Genomic DNA, 20,997 nt, shown 5'->3' on the forward strand with positions numbered 1-20,997 from the left:
CTGAAATAGTTTAAATAGCATCAGAATTATCTCCTCACATGACAAAATTATCAACCACGCTTCCACAATCTGCTTAACTTTAAAGGATGGATGGATGGATGGATGGAGAGTAGATAGATGGATGGTGGATGATGGATGATGGATAGATGATGAGTGGATGGATGGATGGATGATTGGATGGATGGAATGATGGGTGGATGGATGGATGGATGATGGATGATTGGATGAATGATGGGTGGATGGAGGGAAGGATGGATGGATGGATGGAGAATGAATAGATGGATGGATGATGGATGATGGATGGGGGATGGTTGATGATGGATGATCAGTGGATGGATGGACGATAGATAATGGATGGATGGATTGGATGGATGAATGATGGGTGGATGGAGGGATGGATGGTAGCCGGATCAGAGTCTATGGACTTGAGCCCTCTTGACATCTTGGGGTAGGGGACTGTCCCGTGCATTGCAGGGTGTTGAGTAGCACTTCTAGACTCTGTGCACCAGATGCCAGGACATGGCATGGCATGGATGTCATGACAACCAAAAATGTCTTCAGAATTGTCAAATGTCCCCTGGGGGACAAAACCCATGTTGAGAACCAGTGATGTAGGAGGACATGCAGCCATGTGCATACTCGCTGAGCCCCACTGCTTCCCCAGATCCTGAGAGCACCACCTTCTCAAGAAAAGTCTGAAGTGAAACACTCAAGTCCTTGCATTGGTGGCTCTTGCTTCCACCATAAGAGGTAGGAGTCAGAAATATTACCAAAAAAACATAAATGAAAAGACCCATGAGACCCCCTTACAGAACTTGAGCTTCCCGCCCCCCAGCCCTTAGGCTCTGCTGGGTCAGATATCCCTTCCCAGAGGGCAGGGTTGGGCAGCCCGCTCGGCTGAACTTGGAGCTGCAGCTGTCATCGAGTCATCTGGGCTCCGCGTGCCCGGGGCAAGCAGGCAAAGAAAGGAGTTGCAGGTTGACAGGGGTGACTGGCCCTGAGCACAAGCAGGTGTGGGGCTGCTGCTACACAATGAGGCAAGAAAAGCAATTGTATGTGGGAACCTCAGGGGTCCACTGGGGCCTTTGGGAGCCTCCCCGTCCTGAGAAAGCAGAATGGCAGTGACCCCAGCCACCCACCAAGGGCACGACCGTAAGAGCTCAGATGCCCCCAGGCAAGCAACAACTGGAGCCTAATGCTGGTTGTGTGGGGCGTATTTGGAATGGCCGTCCAGGAGGGAGCGGGGGACATTGCTTACCGCCTCGGGGCGGCAGCAGCAGTGGGCGCTGCGGAGATGGGGGCTGGACAGGGTTCGAAGGCTGGGGCTGCAGGCAGCAAGGGGTGGACTGTATCTCGTGCAGCCCGAGCTGCCTCTTACTCCAGCCACCGCCGCGGCGGCCGGTTCGGTGTGGGCACCGCGCAGCGTCACACTGGTACCTACTGCGGCCACCTCGCTCGGGCAGCCCGCTCACCTCCTCCTGCCCCAGACTTGCTCATCACCGCATCAGAGCTCGGACCAGCGGCGCGTGGGGCAAACCCCTCGCCAGGACTCCATTTCAGGCGCCTCCGCAGACCCCCTGGGCGAGCAGTCTGCTCCCCCCGGCAGGGACACCTGCGGGGACTGCTCTCCCCGCTGCCCCGCCTCCAGTGAAGGACTCCCACCAAAGCCCCCCGGCTCAGGCCCGGTGAAAGCACCCCCGGGGAGCTCTTCCTCCCCTGACATCTGCTGTGGTGCAATCCCTGCAGAAGCACAGCCTGGGATGGGGCGAGACGAAGTCGGGCGATGGGGTGGGGTCTCTGGACCCCCAGCTGGAACGGACCTCGGGGACGGCAGGCCCACGTGCCAGACCGGGAGCCGCCCCAGGGGACCCGGGGGGAGGGCAAAGCCTCAGGGCCCCGGAACGCCGCCCACCCCAGCTCCCCCTTTTGGGGCCTGGGGCCCCGCTATGCGGGTCCAGCTCCAGCCTCCTGCCCTGTGGGTCTGAGGCCCTGACCCCTCCCGGAGGGCCGTCAACGCCCGAGTGTTCAGTGGAGCCAGCGCCCCCCCCCCCACAGCTCCTGCCGCGCGCTCCCGTTCACACGCTCCCGTTTTCTTTTTCTCCTTTTTTTCTTAAGGGTTAAAAGTTGTTTATTCAATAGAACTTGGTCCTGCCCTTCAGTTTGTCTCTGAGCTCAGTTGACATTAGTAATCACTACATGATTTTTTTTAAAACACTAATGACTTTTTTTAAAGATTTTTAAAAAAATTTTCTCTCCCTTTCCCTCCTCCCCCCACCCCTTTGTCTGCTCTCTGTGTCCATCCGCTGTGTGTTCTTCTGTGTCTGCTTGTCTTCTTGTCAGTGGCACCCGGAATCTGTGTCTTGTTTTGTTGCGTCATCTTGCTGTGTCAGCTCTCTCTGTGTGCGGCGCCATTCCTGGGCAGGCTGCACTTTCTTTTGCACTGGGTGGCTCTCCTTGCGGGGTGCACTCCTTGTGTGTGGGGCTCCCCTACGCGGGGATACCCCTGCGTGGCAGGGCACTCCTTGTGCACATCAGCACTGCACGTGGGCCAGCTGCACATGGGCCAGGAGGCCCTGGGTTTGAACCCTGGACCTCCCATGTGGTAGGCAGACACTCTATCAGGTGAGCCAAATCTGCTTCCCCACTAATCATTTTTATTAGCATGAAATCTAAAATCTTTGGGTGGCACTTCTCACTTCTCTGGAAATCTTTTAACCTTGCAATAAGACAAGGTCTTCATCTACTCATATTCACTCCACTGGACATAAAAAAAAATCCCTCTAATTTCTTGTTTAAAATTGCAAATATATAATATATAAATATAGAACTTAATGGTAACACACACAAAAAGTATAATCTCTGGGGGAAACGGACTTTGGCCCAGCGGTTAGGGCGTCCGTCTACCACATGGGAGGTCCGCGGTTCAAACCCCGGGCCTCCTTGACCCGTGTGGAGCTGGCCCATGCGCAGTGCTGATGCGCACAAGGAGTGCCGTGCCACGCAGGGGTGTCCCCCGCGTAGGGGAGCCCCACGCACAAGGAGTGCGCCCGTGAGGAAAGCCGCCCAGCGTGAAAAGAAAGAGCAGCCTGCCCAGGAATGGCGCCGCCCACACTTCCCGTGCCGCTGACGACAACAGAAGCGGACAAAGAAACAAGACGCAGCAAATAGACACCAAGAACAGACAACCAGGGGAAGGGGGGAATTAAATAAATAAATAAATCTTTTAAAAAAATAAAAATAAAAAGTATAATCTCTGAATGCTCTAATAACCTTGGCTTTTAAGGTTTTTTTTCATTAAAGAATTTCTATTATCTCTCCATCAATTATAAAAAATCCCAAAGTATAATTATTGCACATCTTGATTTACAAATAAGAATAGCACGGTAAATTCTACAGGTTGAAATTTCTGAATGACATAGGAATTTACTGGAACAAACCATAACATTAAACTTTAAATATTTTCTATTTCAACTCCTATTAACTTTTTGAAAAGCTATAAATTTGTTGACAGGCACAGTCCACTCAATAACTTGATATTATCACTAGAGATAAGATTAATCTGGTGGGTGGAGATTTGCCTGCTGGACTTACGAGACCCTTCACGTATCGGACCGAAGTGGTCGTCTTTTAATTTTTTGTTCTCCAGGAGGTCAGGAATTTTTCTGTTTTGTCCCTGCTTTGTCATCTTTTTCGGGCAATGCGCAGATGAAACTTCATTCCACAGACGTCTCCCCAGTTGCTTCAACATCTCTGCAGCTCCACCAACCCCGGCCGCCCCCAAACCTCAGGGCCGAGGCCGGAAGGGGCACGCGGGAGGGGGCGGCCCCGCGAGGGGCAGCGCCCCAGGCTGCTCCAGGTCCCCGAGCGGGAGGAACGCCCGTCTGGAAGCCCTGCCGCTCCCATCTTCAGTCTTCTTTGTTTGTACCGCTGGAAAAATCCTTGAGCTCAGCTAAAACTTAGAAATAACGTTGTTGGTTTCCACGCCCCCTCATTTCTAGGGCATTTTCTAGGGTGGTGGAAGGATGTCAATCACCTTTTTGCATACTGCCTAGAGTCCAAGTCCTCCCCACTAAATCACTCCTTCACACTCAGAGAGAAGACAGAGGCGTGATTAGCACCACTATCGCTCCACAGTGGTCTGTAGACAGTAGCCAGTGCGATGAGAGAGGAAAATAACATCGTTCTTTGTTTGTGATGTGGCATTACATGTGGGATAAACATGCCTTTAATAGTAAGCTTTTCCTTGTTATCCAAAGTCACCACAGTCCATCTCAGTAAATATAAAAAATATGCTTAATACTTAGCACCATGCTGGCTTTACGCCCAAATAAATCTGGATCAGAAAAGTCAATAAATTCACTTTAAGAACCCCCAATTTGGCATCAGACTTGGCCCAGTGGTTAGGGCGTCCGTCTACCACATGGGAGATTCGCGGTTCAAACCCTGGGCCTCCTTGACCCGTGTGGAGCTGGCCATGTGCAGTACTGATGCGCGCAAGGAGTGCCCTGCCACGCAGGGGTGTCCCCCGCGTAGGGGAACCCCACGCGCAAGGAGTGCACCCATAAGGAGAGCCGCCCAGTGCGAAAGAAAGTGCAGCCTGCCCAGGAATGGCGCCCACATGGAGAGCTGACACAACAAGATGATGCAACAAAAAGAAACACAGATTCCAGTGCCGCTGACAACAACAGAAGCAAAAAAGAAGATGCAGCAAATAGACACAGAGAAAAGACAACAGGGGTGGGGGGGAGGGGGAGAGGGGAGAGAAATAAATAAATAAATCTTTAAAAAAAAAAAGAGTCCCCAATTTTTAAAAAAGATTTCCAAATGGATTTAGGCAACTTGGAATAATGGGATTTACATAATAAATTCTGAGACAAGACTAAATAAATAACAAAAAAAAATTCTAACACAAAATTAGAATTTCAAGTTCACAGATTTAGGTTATGCCAAAAAAGCACAGAAAAAAAAGCATAATCTGAAAATCTAGTACAATCAGGAAATTTGGTAAAGTGGAAGATTCCAAATAAATTTATAAAAATCATTAATTTCCTTATAAAATGGAAAAATAAAGGGAAAATTGCCAAAGAAGATAAAATGTATAGGAATGAGCATATCAGGAAATATAGGAGGAAATCTTTAAAATGCTCCTGGTGGACAAAAAAGAAGGCGCGAATGGAAATGAAAACAAACACAGTGTTTTTAGCGGCGATGGCCAGTACCGGCCCCCAAGGCCCCACGCCCGGATCCCCAGACCTGAGTGTCCCTTGTCACCTTATGTGCAAAGGCGCCTTTGCAGATGTGACGAAGAGAAACTCGAGAGGGGAGGCCACCCTGGGTTATCCAGGTGCCCGGTGTAATCACGGGGGAGGAGAGATTGATACACAAGTAGACGGTGTGGCCGTGGGAGCAGAGGTCAAAGTGACCAGGAAGGGACCGCGCGTCTGGGAACGCAGGCGGCCTCCGGAGGCTGGGAAAGGCCCCCTGGAGCCTCCAGGTAGAGCCGGCCCTGCCCACCTCGACCTGAGGACTTCTGTCCCCCCGAGCCGTGACAGCGCGTGCTGTCTGAAGCCACCAAATGTGATCACTCCTCACAGCAGCTGCGGGAAACTAAGACGGATGAGGAGGCTCCGGGTCCAGACGTCCGTCCTGCCCTCGGCGTAAGCTCCCTGAGCGCAGGACCCTCGCTCGCTTGGTCCCCGGCCCTCAGAACTGCGCTGCACAAAGTCAGCGTTCCATAGATGCTTTAAAATAATCTACAGCTTAATAACATGTAAGTCATTGACAGTTTGGGGGGGGGAATAGAAAAACTGGATATAAATGTATCTAGAAACATAAACATTAATATAATCCCGGACATTTCTGAACAAGAGGGTGATAAGGCAGAGGTGAAGGCGGGGGTGGGGGTGCACGAGCCTTTCCAGACCAGAAAGTGCTGCAGAGCGGGAACGAGCGGAGCCTTGCGGTGTAGACGAAGCTCCTAGAAACCAGTAAGGAAAAAACAACAGCAGAGGGTGTGCCGAGTGGGGTACAGAGGAACCGCCTATATTATTTAATGTAGCATTTTGTGTGATTTATGTATCTTCACAAAAAAAGATAACAATGATTAAAAACCCCATAGGAAGTAAACTTGAACAGAGAGCACATAAAAAGAAGCATGAATGGGTTTTAATTGCTGAAAATACACTTAACCTCATTCTTGCAAACGGAAGTGACGAGGCACCATTTTGGCCACCTCACTGGCATCACGGTTTTGCTGACCTGGTGGGGACATGCTTAGGCGTCGTTGGGAGGTGCTGGCACCCCGTCTTCAGAAGGCATTTTGACGATATCTATCAAAAATCTGCATGCACTTCTTCTTTTTTCCTTTTAAGATTTATTTCTTTCTTTCCCCTTACCCCCACTGTGTGCTCTCTGTGTCCATTCATTCTGTTTTCTTCTGTGTCCGCTTGTATTATCAGTTGGTACTGGGACTCTGTGTCTCTTTTTGTTGCATCATCTTGCTACGTCAGCTCTCCGTGTGTGCGGCGCCACTCCCGGGTGGGCTACGCTTTTTTGGTGTAGTGCGGCTCTCCTTGCAGGGCACACTCCTTGCGTGTGAGGCTCCCCTACACGGGGGACACCCCTGGGTGGCAGGGCACTCCTTGTGCACATCAGCTCTGCGCGTGGGCCAGGTCCACACGGGTCAGGAGGCCCTGCGTTTGAACCCTGGACCTCCCATATGGTAGGTGGATGCTCTATCAGTTGAGCCACATCCACTTCCCTGCACTTCTCTCTTGATCAGCAGTTCTCCATGTGGGAGTTCGTTGTATGAAAACACTTGCCGTGGGCACACGTCCATACGGGGATACTCACTGTCCATTGTTTAGAGAAGAGACTAGAATGAGCTAACCACCCGGCAGTGGGGACCCATTAAGTCGTGGTGCTTCTACCCAATGGAATCCTATTCTGCCATTAAGAGTGAGGGCACTCTGTCTGTATACATACGGAGCAAACGCGACGATCGGCGCGTGAACGCTGATGCATTACTTATTGCTTGTGTACTTAAAAGATCCAGTGGGGCGAGACACCTGCATGCGGGAGGGGGCTCATGGGAGAAAGCGTACACAGTCGAGCAGGCGGACCCAGAAAGGGGCTCCCTAAAGAGCACTGGTAGCTCACAGGATTTCTGTGAAGGTCGAAACGCCCGATTCCCCTGAGGTCCTCACCTCTTTTCACTAACGTGCCTTGTATCTCTGCTCCTTCCTGCCCCAACCAGCAGGAAGCACCTACAGAAGAATGACGGTCGCCCTCAGGCGCCTTGAGAGTAAGCGTGAGGGGAAAGCTGAGGCAGGTAAGGAAGCAGGGAAGGGGCTGCTCGGAAGAAAGCTGGCCCAAGACCCTGATCTCCAGGCCCAGTTGAAAAGTCCCATGCTCAGAATGAGTCCTGAATAACTCCAAACAGAAGCTACTGATGCCGTCCAATTGGTTTAAATTGTGACAATGCTATCATGTACAAATACCTGCCCAAGTCCCTGCTTTCAATCGTTTTAGGTATATGCCTAAGAGTGGAATTGCCAGGTCAAATGATAATTCTATATTTAACTTTCTGAAGAACCACCAAATGGTTTTCCACAGTGGCAGCACCATTTTACATTGCTATCAACCGTGAACGAGAGTTCCTACCGCGCCACGTCCTCTCCAATGCTTGTTCTTTCCACCTTTTTTTTTTTTTTTTGAGGTACCAGAGCCAGAATGGAACCCAGGACCTCGTAATTGGGAAGCTGGCGCTCAACCACTGAGCCACGTGGGCTCGCTTGAGTTGGTTTTTCCCTTTGTTTGCTTGTTGTTTTTGTTTTCAGGAGGCGCTGGGAACTGAACCTGGAACCTCCCATGTGGGAGGCAGACCCTCAAGTGCTTGAGCCACATCCACTCCCCTCACCTTTTAAAATAATGGCTAGCCTAGAGGGTGTGAAGGGGAATCTCACTGTAGCCTTAATTTGCATTTCTTGAGGGATTAAGGATGTTGAACATCTCCTACACTTATTGGCCATCGGAATATCTTCTTTGGAGAAATGTCTATCCAAACGCTTGGCCTATTTACTAAGGGGGCTGTCTTTTTGTTGTTGAGTTGTAGGCGTACTTTATATATTTTGCATATTTTACCTTATCAGATATATGGTTTCCAAATATTTTCTCCTATTCTATAGACTGTTTTTTTTAATCTTGATCATGCCCTTTGTTGGACAAAAGTTTTAATTTTAAAAAAGATTCATTAATTATTATTTTTTAACCTGCCCCCCCCCCCCCCCGCCCCCAGATGGTTCTCCTCTGTCTGCTCAGTGTCTACTCGCCTTCTCCAGGAGGCACCAGAAACCAAGCCTGGGACCTGCCACGTGGGAGGCAAGTGCCCAATGGCCTGAGTCATATCTGTTTCCCGTGGGCTGTGGCATCTGCTAGCTTGTGGCATCTGCTCGTTTATGAATCTGCTCATTGCAGTGGGTATGGCATCCGCTCATCCACAGGAGGCACTGAACCTAGGACCTCCCGTGTGGTAGGCAGGCACCCAACTGGTTGAGCCACATCCATGTCCCCAAATTTTTACTTTTGATAAAGTCCATTTTATCTTTTGTGGCTTGTGTTTTTGGTGTAAAGTCTAAATATTCATTGTCTACCACAAGGTCCTGAAGATATTTCCCTTTGTTCACTTATAAGAGTTTTATAGTATTAATCATTGATTCATTTTTAATTAATTTTTGTACATGGTGAGAAGTAGGAGTCCACATTCATTCTTTTCATTTGAATTTCCAATACCACTTGTCAGAGAGACCATTCTTAACCCACTGAATGAACTGACACTGTTGTAAAAAAATCAATTGGCCATAGATGTGTGGATTTATTTCTGACTCTTAATTCTATTTCAATAGTGTATATGTCTATTCTTAGGACAGTACCACACTGTTTTAATTACTGCAGCTTTGAAATAAGTTTTAAAATCAGGAAGTATAAGCTCTCCAATTTTAATCTCTTCTTCAGGATTGTTAGACTATTTGGGGCCCCTTGCAATCCTGTATGAACTTGAGGATCAGTGTTTATATTTCTGCAAAAAAGTTTGCAGGAATTTTGATAGGGACTGCATTAAATTTTTAGATAACTTTAGGCAGTATTGATATCTTAACAATACTAAGTCTTGCGATCCGTGAAGAAGGGATGTAGTTCCATTTATTTAGGCCTTCTTTAATTTCTTTCAGCAATGTTTTGTAGTTTTCAGTGTTTAAGTCTTCTACCTCTGTGGATAAATTTATTCCTAGGTATTTTAATCTTTTATATGCTATTGAAAATGGAATTGTTCTCTTGTATTCTGAAACTTTGCTCAATTCTCTTATTAGTACTAGGAGCTTTATTATGGGTCCTTTGGATTTTCTATGTGAGATCACGTCATCTGCAAATAGGGAAAATTTGAATCCTTCCTGTCCAGTCTGGGTACCTTTTGTTTCTTTTGCCTGATTTCACTGGCGAGAACTTCCAGTACACTTCTGAATTTAACAGTGGTGACAGCAGACATTTTACCTTGCTCTTGGTCTTAGGGGAAAAGCTTTCATCATTTATTATGATTTTTGCCGTGGGTATTTCATAAATGCCCTTTATCATATTGGGAAAAATTCTCCTCTATTTCTAGTTTCCTGAGGGTTTATAACATGAAAGGGTATTAGAGTGTGTCAGATGCCTTTTCTGCATGAATTGCCATCCATGGTCATGTGGTTTCTCCCCTTCATTCTTTTAATACGGTATATGATATTGACTGATTCTATGTTGAGCCATCCTTGCCTCCCTGGAATAAACCCCACTTAATCATGGTTTATAATCCTTTCAATATACTGTAGGATTCAGTTTTTCAGTATTTTGTTGAGGATTCTGCATCTATATTCTTAAGGGATTTTGGTCCATAATTTTTCCTTGTGCTGTTTCATCTGGCTTTGGAATCAGGGTAATAGTGGCCTTACCGAAGGAGTTAGGAAGTAATCCCTCCTCATCTATTTTTTGGAGGAGTTTGAGAAGATTGGCCTTAAATCTTCTTGAAATATTTGGTAGAATTCAGCTGTGAAACTATCTGGTCCTGGAGTTCTCTTTGTTGGGATATTTTTTAAATTACTGATTCAATCTCTGGACTGGTTATAGGTCATTTGAGATTTTCTATTTCTTGTTGCATCAGATTAGGTAATTCATATATGTCCAAGAACTTGTCCATTTCATCTACGCTTTCTAATTTGTTGGATTATAATTGTTCATAGTACCCTCTTACAATCCTGTTCATTTATGCAAGGGCTGTAGCAATGTCCCCACTTTCATTCCTGAGTTTAGTTGTGTTCTTGTTCTTTCTTCTTTATCAGTTTGGCTAGAGGTTTGTCAGTTTCATTGGTCTTTTCCACACACCATGTTTTGGTTTTGTTGATACTCTCTATTACTTCTCTATCTTCTCTTTTATTTATCTCTGCTCTAATCCTCCTTCCTTTCTTCGAATACTTTTGGATTTAGTTTGCTCTTCTTGTTTTAGTTTCTTCAGGTGTGAAGTTATTTACTGACTTGTAAACTTTCTTTTTTAATTTATGAATTCAGAGCTGTAAATGCCCCTCAGCATTGCCCTTGCTGCATCCCACGCACTTCCGGTCTCCGTGGTTTCTGGTGAGAAATCCACAGTTAACCTCATCGGGGATCTCTGGTATGTGACACGTCACTTCTCTCTTGCTGTTTTCAAAACCCTCTTTGTCTTTAGATTTTACCATTTTGCTGCAATGTGTCTTGGTGTGTGTCTGGTAGTGGCTATCCCGCTTGGGGGGTGTTGAGCTTCCTGGATATGTGGAGCTGTGTACATCCATGTCTTTCACCAGTTTGGGGCCATTATTTCTCCAAATACTTTCTCTGCCCCTTTCTCTCTCTTCTTCTGGGACTCCAGGGTTGAGTAAGTTGATACATTGATGGTGTCCCACAGGTCCCTCAGACTCTGCTCATTTTTGTCTTATTTTTCCTCTTTCTGCTCCTTGCACTGGGTAGTTTAATTTCTTGTATTCAAGTTTGCCTCTCTTTTCTTCTTCCTGTTGAAATCTGCTGCAAATCCATCTGGTCCATTTTTCATTTTAATTACTGTACTTTGCAACTCCAAAATCTCTTTTGTTCATTTTTATTACTTCCATCTCTTTATTTTGCTCAATGTTTTCCTAATATCCTTTAGTTCTTTTTTATATGAATTTCTTTAGCTTAGTGAACACATTAAGGTAAGGACAGTTGATTTAAAGTCTTTGACTAATTGTTCCAATATATGAGCTTCTTTGGGGTTCGTTTCTGACAAATTCTCTTTTCCTGTGAAGGGGCTGTACTTTCCTGTTTCTTTGTGTTTTGTAAATTTATTGAGGACTGGACACTGTATTACGTTGTTATAAACCTGGAAGTCTAGTTCTCCCATTCCTCTGTGATTGCAAGGACTTTTGATTTTGTCTGTTTTTTGTTTTTAGGGCTGAAGCCATCAATTTGTGACTTTTCCAAACTATATTTTTCTCCCAAATGGGGAGTGCAAAACTAGAAAAGGAAAAAATGTAGATCCTGCTTCTTTGAGGTTCCTCTGCCATTTTGCCTGAGGGCCCCCCATCTGGAGCAGCTGATCACAAGCTACCCAGCCCCAATGCTGGGGGGATAGTTCTTTGTATCCCCCCCGCCCCCCCCCCCCGGCACCAGCAAGCTGCCCCAGGAGCCCGGGACTGCCGTCCCCACTGCTGCCGGGGAGGGAGGTGGGAGTTCACTGGTTTTTGCGCAGTTTACCCTCCTCTTCCTCCAGCTCCTCCCTGACGCTGCGCCGTGCTCCTCGAGACTCCAGAACCCCAGAGAGTTGCCTCAGATCATTCCTGCCAGCTCAATAGCTGCTTGGGTGAAGGGAGCGACTCCTGGAACTTCTCTGCCATCTCCCCACTGTCCTCTCCCACCTTAAAACAGCCCACGTGCCTTACCCCCAGCCTGCTGTACCTCTGTCCAGTGCGTCCGTCTTCTGCACACTAACTGCACACTCTGCTTATTGCCTGCCTAGCCCTACCCCAGTTGGCTCCACGAGGACGGGGGCTTCTACCTGCTTTATACCCTCCTCTCTCCCCAGTCCCAAACCGTGCTTGAACCCAGAGCTGATTGACAGAGGAGCTGGTAGACGGAGAGAGAGGCCTCGGGGGTGTGTAAGGGTCCCCCGCACGGGCCTCGGGGCTCCAGATGCTTCCCTCTGTGTGGCTGCACGTTACCCTGAGGGAGGCCCCCCAGCCGGGCGCTGGAGTCCAGGCCCCGCTGGACGGACTGAACAACCAGGACAGGGCGCAGCTACCCGGCGGCTCTGCGCGTCCCGCATCCCGGCCGCACCCCCCGGGTCAGCTCGGCCGGGTCCCCCGGGCACCCCTCCACCTCTGTGCCCGCGTCCGCCGAGGCCACCCGCGTCCCAACCCCCCGGCCCGCGGGCACCCTCCCTCCCCCCTGCCCACGGCTGGCCCCTGCTCCCCCACAAGGGCAGCCCCGAGGCGGGCGCTCCGTCCCCACGCACGAGGCCCCCTGCCTAGAAACGAGAGGGCGCCGGCCCGGGAGCGGGGTGGGATTCTTTTATTAGCCTGGCTGCCGAGGAGTCCGTCCAAATACCCCGCAAGGAGGTGCGTGGAGGGCTGAGGGGGCACCGACGCTCTCGGGGCTCGCCCTCTCAGAGGCGACACGGGGCCACCTCGAGGCTCACCCCGAGAGCAGAAGCAACCGCTCCGCCGAGGGAGGAGGGGTCCGCGCGCCAGCCCGCCACGGGCCGCCCCTCTCCTCGTGTTCAGAGCAGACCCCCCGCCGAGGTCCTGCCTGGCCCCTGGCGGGAACGGGGCTGCGGCGGTGACGGGAAAACGACACGTGTCCCATCAAAAGCCACGTCAGGCGTCGTCCACGGCCGCTCCGCCGGGGGGCGGCTTCGAAGCCGCGCTCGCCGCGCTACTGCCACGGGCCCAGCTGGAGACGGGGCTCGCGGGGCGCGCGGGGCCCCGAGAGCCCCCCGGAAGGGCCGCCACCACCCGGGAGCGGCGCGCCCTCTCCCCGCCGCCGCCCGCGTGCCCGCGGCCCGCCTAGCCGCTGGCCTTGGCGATGATCTTCTCCAGCAGGCTCATCATGCGCTCCTGCAGCTGCAGGCTCTGCACCTGCAGCAGGTTCTGCTGGTCCAGCACGCGGCGCGCCTCGCGGCACGTCTCCTCCACGGCGCGGCTCAGCTTGCGCTGCTCCTCCAGCATGGCCTCCAGCAGCCGCAGCTTCTTCTTCTGCAAGTGGCAGCTCTGCGCCTTGCGCTTCTTCGCCGGCCGCTCCTCCGACCTGGAAGGGCACGCAGGCGTGAGGGCACGTCGGGGTGGGGGCGCAGGTGCACCAGGACGCGTGGGGGGCGAGGCCGGGTGGGCTGGGGTTCGTGGGAAGGGCCGACGGGGGCCACCCAATCCTCCTGGCCTCCCACTGGACAAACGGGGAAACTGAGGCTCTGGGGAGGTAAGTCACGAGCTCAGGATCCCTCGGGCCAGGGTGGGAGGAGGGCCCACATACCCAGGACAGGCAGAGGAGCCGCGGAGACCCCAGCACCCCAGCTCTGGGACCAGCACGCGACCCCACAGCGCCAGGTCGCAGGACGAGCCAAACCTGCGGGGGGCGGGGCCGAGGCCGGACAACACCAGGGACACGCCCTGGCCCGAGGGAGAGGCTGGAAGGTCAGTGCCAGTGCCATGAGCTCCCGTGAGGAAGGCGGATTCCCACCTTGGGCGGGTGGGGAAACTGAGGCCCACCAGGCCGCGACGCCCTGCTGCAGGGGAGCGGGACAGGACTCTCCAAGAACAGGAGGCCTGGCCTGAGGTGCTCTGAGAAGGGGGTGCAGTCCAGCCTGGGCCCGGCTGGCAAGGGACCACGTCACCCCACAGGGCGTGGAGGCGGCGCTGGGGAGGCCCCGAGGTGCTGCGCCCCGGGCCTGGAGCTTCTGAGCAGAGCAGCTCCTGCAGCGCCCGTGCAGGCCGCGCGGCACCAGCGCTGTGAGCCCAGGCCCCTGCTCACTCGTGCCCCCTCACCCGTGCCCCCCTCCCACCTGACAGATCTGGAAACCGAGGCACGGGGGGGGGGGCAAGGCGGAGACAAAGTGGTCAGGGAACCAGAGCCGTGATTCAAATCCCTGTTATTCCCGTGCCCGTCTGCAGCTGGCCATCTCCTACTCACCCTTGGGGAGCCCACCCCAAATGCCCTCTGCTGCCGCACCCCAGTGGCGGCCTGCCTGCGGGGCCTGCACAGGCCTGGGGCGAAGTGGACAGTGGACGGCAGAGGGGTCCAGGAGGGCACTCAGGAGGCTCAGCCAACACCCCTCCGAGAAGCGGTGGGTCCCTGCAAGGGCAGGAGGCGGGGACCCCAGGGCTGGCCTGCTGGGGGGCACGCGCAGGCCGGAGGCTGAGGGGCGGGCAGGCCGGGGAGGCGCGCGCGGGGCGGGGCAGTCGTCCCTGTCCCCGCAGCCCTGGCTTATCCCCACGTCGCAGGGGGGAGACTGAGGCCCAGAGAGTTCACGGAACTTGGCGCACAGCCGAGAAGCGATGGAGCGGGAGACGCTGGAGCCCACACGGCTCGGGGAGCCCCCCGCCCGCCGCCGCGGCCCGGCCGGGCCCTACCTGCACTTAAGGGACAGGAAGCTGGAGGAGCTGGAGGAGCGGGCGTCGTCGCGGCGGCCTTCGTAGGAGAACTGGCCGTACGGTAAGTACAGGGGGGCGGACTTGGCCGACGGCGACAGGGACGCCTCGGTCTGGGAGGCGGAGGGCCCGGGCGGCCGGCTGTCGGGCAGGTTCCCATCACACGCCTCGGGGACCTTGCCCAGGATCCTGTCAATGGCTGGGAAGTAGGGCCAGTCGGGCGGGACCGCCTCGCTATCTGTCATGCATTTTAATTTCCTGCAGGGAGAGACAAAAGCGAGGGTGAGAAGAGGGCAGCGGCCGGCGGGGGCCGCACCGGGGCTCCGGGCAGGGGTCTCCCCGGCCCTGCCTGCCGCTCCCTCCCAGAAGGACCGGCCACCTCCGGGGCCGAGATGACACTGCGCCAGGAAAGGAGGGGAGCGTTGGGGTCTCCGTCACCGGAGATGCTGAGACGAGCGGCGGGGATGCAGACCCCCAGCTAGCCCGGAGCTCTCTGGACGGTGGGGCTCTTGGGGAGAGGGCACCCTGTTTTTCTCTTTGCGCGTCTGTATTTCTGGGTTCTCTGCGGTGCACGGATTCTGTCTTTTTATAGGTTAAACAGTGATCACAAAATGTCTTAAAACATATAACATAAGGCAAATATCATACAAGCATGGCCATAGAGCAGGTGCATTTCCTAAAAAGGACCCCGTGGGGGAGAGAAAGCACAGGCTTTAGGGTCCAGGAGATCTGAGTCTGTATCTTGTCTCCACCACTTGGCTGTGTGGCCTTGGGCAAGTTCATGAACCTCTCTGAGCCTCAGCTTTCACAGTAAAAGGGCAATAATCAAAGGAAGATCCCCCCCCCACCACAGCTGTAGGGAGAATGTAGTAGCACCCCCACTCCGCCCCACCCCTCCCCAGCCAGTGGCCCGCACACTCAGCCCCCGGCCCTCCTGACAGGCCAGCCTGCCCTCGAGCCTGTCCCCAACGTGGGCTCCGGCCCCCAGCCTCGCCCGCGCTCCCCCCACGTTCCTGCGTAACACCCCCGCCTGCTTCGGGGAGGGCCTGGGGGTACAGAGCGGTCGCGGCCAGGCCCCGGGTCCCTGTCGCCGTGCCGTCCTTCTTCTCCCAGCAGGCCCTTGGCCCGGGCACCCAGCGGCCAGCAGGGAGGGGCTGCTGCCCAGGGTGACAGCGGGGGCCGGGATCCCGGGGCTGCCCACCAGGCAGTGACCGCAGCCCCTCAAGCAGGGCCGGGGACGGGCCACGCGGGAAGGAGCCCAGGTGGGACGCTCCAGGGGGGCCACCGCGGGGGCCAGGCCCGGGAGGGGGGCGGCTCTGCTCCTTCCCACGCGCAGCCCCGGCGTCCCCCAGCGGCGCGGGGCCCAGCGCTGCCTGCGCCGCTCGGGCCAGGCCTTGGGGACGCGGGGAGGCGCGGCCGCCAGCAAGTGGCCTGCTCGGCAGCTGACGGCGCAAAGCGTCCCGCAGGACGCAAGCCCCCTGCCGCACTGCGCCTCGGTTTCCCCACTGGTGAACAAGGGCTGACGGGGGGCACCAGGTGCGGGGGCCCCTAAACCGTCAAGGGCCATGCTCCCACGCCGCCCCCCCGAGGGTGCCGGACCCCGCTCGGCTGCACACCCCGCCTTGGGCAACGGAAACAAAGTCCTCCCCGGGGACTCGCGCGGCTTTCAGGATAAATAATGCATCACTCGCCCAGGCGCCAGGAGCCGGCGGCCTCTCCCGAGGACCCCGAGTCGCCCGCCCGCCGCCCCGCAGCCCGTGCCCGGGCGGCCAGCCTCGCGCCCTCGCCCCCGTCGGCCGGGCCGCAGCGCACGGGGGGCCGCCCGCCTTCCGCGCCCGCAGCTCAGGGCCCCGGGGCCGGGGGGCGGAACGGGCCTTGGCTCGGGCTGGGCTTCGGCCTCCGCGTCGAGGCCCCGCGGCGTCGGTTGGCGCAGCTCACGGGACCCCGCTCCCCGGGCTTCCGGCCTCGGCCTCCCCCCTGCCCGGCGGCGCCCCGAGGCCAGGACTGAGCTTGGGGGCTGGGGTGGGGGGCGCTGGGCCTGCCGTCTCCAGGCCTGCGGGTGGCACGCACCCCTCCACGGCGCTGTCGGGGGCGACGCTCAGGTTGAGCTCCCTGGGGGCGGCCGGGCCCGCTTTCCCGCCTCTCCGGGCCTCGGTGTCCCCACCCCCCCGCTGCGAGGTCCTGCGCCACCCGGGCCCTGCCCGTGGGTGGCTGGGGGCGGCCGGCGCCTCCCGCCTGGGCCCTCGGGGGGCCCCGGGACCCCGCGGCGCGCGTGACCCCGTGGCCCCATGCGGGCGCGCCCACCTGTACTGGAAGGTCATGTTGGTGATCTTGATCTTGATCTCCTCGCCCAGCCGGCGCTCACCGGTCATGGTGAACAGCTCGCTGGCCATCTTCTCGTACACCTTGGCGTTGCGCTTGGTCTGCTTGAGCTCGTCGAAGAACCGCTCCCAGACCAGCAGGAGGCCGCGCATCTCGGCGTCCGTCCAGTTGCGGGCCCGCCGGTGTTTCTCGGCCTGCGGGGACAGCAGGTAGCCGGGCCCCTCGGCCGCGGCCATGGCGGGCGCCCGCGGGGTTAAGGGGCTCGGGCGGCCGCGGCCCGGGGCCGGCGCGCCGCTCCGTGCACCATGGGCGAAGGCAGCCGTGCTCAAAATGGGGCCTACGTCTGACAGGCAGGAATTTAGTTAAAAGCTTTTAAACGGGAAACGTCATTTTGATGTCACGTTTCCATAGCAACAGAGCAACTGCATAAGCTACAACAACAGAAACCTTTTAACGGAAGGCGCAGGAATCAGGGCAGCCCTGACGGGCCATCAATACTGCGGGGCGCGCGGCCCGCCGCCACGCTCCCTGCCCGCCGCGCCCCGCCGGGACGGGGACAGCGCGCGGCCCCTCGGCCCCCAGCCCGGCTCCCCCCACACCCCGGGGCCCGGGAGCCGGGGCTGGGCTGGACGCACCAGGGCGAGAGGGGCAAACGGAGAGGGGGCGGGGGTGCGGAGGCCGAGGGAGACGGAGGAGGGCAGATGGGGGGGGGCAGAGAATGGGGGCCCTGACACCCCGGGCCCAGATGGCCACGGCACACGCCACGGCCTCGCCTGCCACCGCGACCACGTTTCCTGAGAAATCGGGGCCTGTAACGCGCAGGCTCGCCCTCCCGGGCTGGCTGTGCCTGTTTCCCTCGAGGCAGAGAGCCCGAAGCCGGCTGGGGAGGGGAGCAGGCGGCCAGGGGGCGTGAGCTCTGCCACCTCCACCCGCTCCCGGGGATGGAAGTCACTAGGTGTGTCCTCCCTGCGTCCTCGTCCTCGGTAGCCTTGAGATGAGGCTGTGGTAAAGTCTTGCTGTGAAAAGGCGAGTAGGTGACCTAGACTTTGCCCTCAGACTTACTGGCAAATTCCTATTCATTCTTCAAAACCCTCTGAAGGCCTCCTACTCTGCTTTGGTACCTGCCCCTCCCCCTCTTGCTGTGGGGACCCACCTAGAGCCAGGCCCTCCAGGGCGAGTCAGAACGCCGCAAGAGTGACGGAGCGAGGCTCAGGCGCCCGCGTGCCGAGCACTGCGCAGGAGCGTGCTCTCCAGAGGCCTCGTGACGATGCTGGGGTGAGGCGAGCGCAGCTCCTGCTCTTGCTCAGCGGATGAGAAGCGCAGCTGAGGTGAGGACGCCCGGCGAGGGAGGGGCGCTGCGTCACTGCCGGAGCCGCCACACTGCCCCGAGCAGGCTCGTGCAGGGGCTCCCCGTGAAGGACGCCCACTGCTCCTGCTCTGCCCATGGTCCAGGGCACGGGCTGGGCACACACGGGCGCACACACAGGAGCACACAGGTACACACTGGCACACACATTGGTACAAACATGAGCTCACACACAGGCACACGGGTACACACATGCGCGCACACACAGGTACACACAGGTACACATGGGCACACACAGGCGCACATGGGTACACACATGCACGCACACACGGGCACACGAGCCAGGTGCACGCCAGGTCCTCAGTGCGAGCTGCTGTGTCCGGCGCACGCACATGTCCCCCGTCCCCGGGGTCCCTAAGGAGGCCTCTCCTCCCTGCCCGCCCTCCTTGCCAGCTTGTGCTGCCCGCTGGCACGCCCACCCACCAGAGCTGGGCCCCACCCCACGGAGCAGCCAGGGGAGCAGACAGACCCCAGCACCCTCGGGCAGGGGCACTGTCGCCGGACGAAGAGGGGGTCTCAGCCTGGTGAACCCGGGCAGGTGAGCCAGGCAGGGGGAGGCCGGCGACAGCCGCATGTGCAGGACTCTGGCTGCCAGAGACTGGGGCGCCGTGGGGTGGCCGGGGACCTCGCGGGGGATTTGGTTGTGGGGCACCGCGGCGACTAAGCACCACCTAAAGGCATCAGGGTCCAAAATTAACGCTAAAAAACAAATGAAACATGCCAAGGCCGAGGTGCCTGGGTGGGCCAGCCAACATGGACATGACGAGAGTCGTGGCTGCCCCCAGGAGCCGGCCCCGGCGCTGGCGCACCTGTCAGAGCTGCTGCCCACACCCACCAGATTCCGGCTGCACCCCTCCTGGAGCTGGGGGTAGCCCTGGCAGCTGCCCCCAGGCCTGGCGGCTGCGAGGACAGTCTGGTGGCAGCCACCCGGGGACTGGAGGAGCTGGGTCGGGGGGCTGCAGCCAGGAATCGGGGGGCGAGTCTGCACACTGTGGGCCCCAGCATCCCCCAAGAACAGCGGCAGAGGGGGCTGTTCCTCCTGCCCCTGTCGGCGAAGGCTGGGGGCCTTGAGAGCCAGAGGCGGGCAGGGCAGGGGAGAGGAGGGCGGCAGGCTTGGTGTCCGGGCTCTGGACCCTGGTTCCACCGGCGCAGCGTGGGGCCACCTCCAAGCCTGTTTCCCCATCTCGGCGGCGGTGGCACAGCCGCTGGCCGGGTGACCAGACCTTGCCCAGGAGGGTGCTGGAGGGCAGAGGCGCAGGAGGGGGCTGGCTGTGGGGCCTCTACGCCCTGCCCACCCCCGCGGACCCTCCTCAGAGCTTTGGAGAGGACAGAGGTCCAGTGCCTGCCAGGGCTGGTAAGCACCAGGAAAAGCCGCCACCCCAAAGGACAGGTGAGCCAGGCCGCTGGGCCAACGCCCCCGGCGGCTCAGGCCTCAGGGCCGCGCCACCCCCGGTGCCCACGTGCAACCCACCCTCGGGCGGCGTGTCCGGGGGTCAGGGGAGAGGCCAGTCCTCTTCCACCTCCCGCGCCGCACGGAGGCACCTGGAGAGCAGGAGCCCAGGGGACTCCAGAGCTGTCGCCCGCGCCTCGGAGGACAAGGAGCCAGGCCGACGGGGGAGGCCGCCTGCCGGGGAGCCCCGTACCTTGGCGCGGCTGCATGGCGCGCGGGCCCCTCGGGATGTGGGCTGGCGAGGCCGGGCCTGGCTGCACCTGCAGGGAAGAAGGGGCAGCTCGGGCCTCGGCCGGCGCCCGGGGGAGGCCGGAGGGGCCCTGGCTCCTGAGTGCCGTGCGGGTCCCCTCGCCTGCCCTGCCCGGCCCGGGCCTGCTCGTGGGGGTGGGCGGGCCTGGGGGCGCGAAGCCCAGCCACGAGGGCCCCGCGGGGGGATCGGGCAGGCCCCCGGAGCCGGCACCCCCAGTGCGCTGGACAAGGGTGGCCAAGGCGGCGGTGGAGAGCCCGTAGCTTGCAGGAAGCACACGAGGGCAGGGGGCGGGGGGTGAGCGCCCAGGCCAGGGGTGGAGGGACAGGGCCCGGGCCGTGGGGCCTTGACCAGGGGCTGCTCAGGGCACCGGGGCTGCGGGCCCGGGAGGGGTGGATGGTCAGCTCGGGAGAAGGGAGCTCTCTGGTGGGCCTGTGCCGTGACGGGGGACAGGGGCTCGCTGTCCAGCCCTGCGGCGGGGGTGCCCGGGGCCGGCCCCCACACCGGGCAGCACCCACCTATCCCGGCTTGTGCCGAGACCAGACTCCTTTTGGGCTCTGGTGTCGGGGACACGATGGCCCTGCCGTGTGCCCCCGCCTGAGGGCGAAGGCTGGCTGGGGCCCTGCCCGCAGAGCAGGGTGCAGGCGCCGGGCGGGCCCTTCGGAGGACACGGCCTGGGGGCGGGGGTCTGGAGCCCTGGGGAGGGCGGGTCCCGACACTGCGCAGGCCTGGGTCCCCTGGGTGTCGTGGCGCTGGGACTCAGCTCGGGATTTGTTGATCAGACTGTGGGGACCTGGAGGACCCCTCCTGTGTGGACAGGAACCAACGGCCAGGGACCTGGGCAGCAGCAGGCCTCCACGTGGCAGCGGCAGGGACCCCAGCAGCTGCTACCAACGGAGCGCCCCACAGCTCCTCAGAGCACCCACAGCTCCTCAGA

The 20,997-nt window shown here is 57.5% G+C and overlaps 1 protein-coding gene across 1 annotated transcript; it reads right to left on the bottom strand.

Moving 5' to 3' along the window:
- Positions 1 to 12,967: 12,967 nt before the first annotated feature.
- Positions 12,968 to 17,331, bottom strand: MSANTD1 (Myb/SANT DNA binding domain containing 1). The gene is made up of 3 exons (XM_023585370.3): positions 16,980 to 17,331; positions 14,658 to 14,933; positions 12,968 to 13,338 (listed from the first exon to the last, which is right to left on the bottom strand). Exons 1-3 carry the CDS (start codon positions 17,231 to 17,233, stop codon positions 13,098 to 13,100), a joined length of 771 nt encoding a protein of 256 aa, XP_023441138.1. The 5' UTR covers positions 17,234 to 17,331; the 3' UTR covers positions 12,968 to 13,097.
- Positions 17,332 to 20,997: the final 3,666 nt, after the last annotated feature.

This window comes from Dasypus novemcinctus, chromosome 1 (assembly GCF_030445035.2).
Source record: "Dasypus novemcinctus isolate mDasNov1 chromosome 1, mDasNov1.1.hap2, whole genome shotgun sequence".
NCBI classification, from domain to species: domain Eukaryota; kingdom Metazoa; phylum Chordata; class Mammalia; order Cingulata; family Dasypodidae; genus Dasypus; species Dasypus novemcinctus.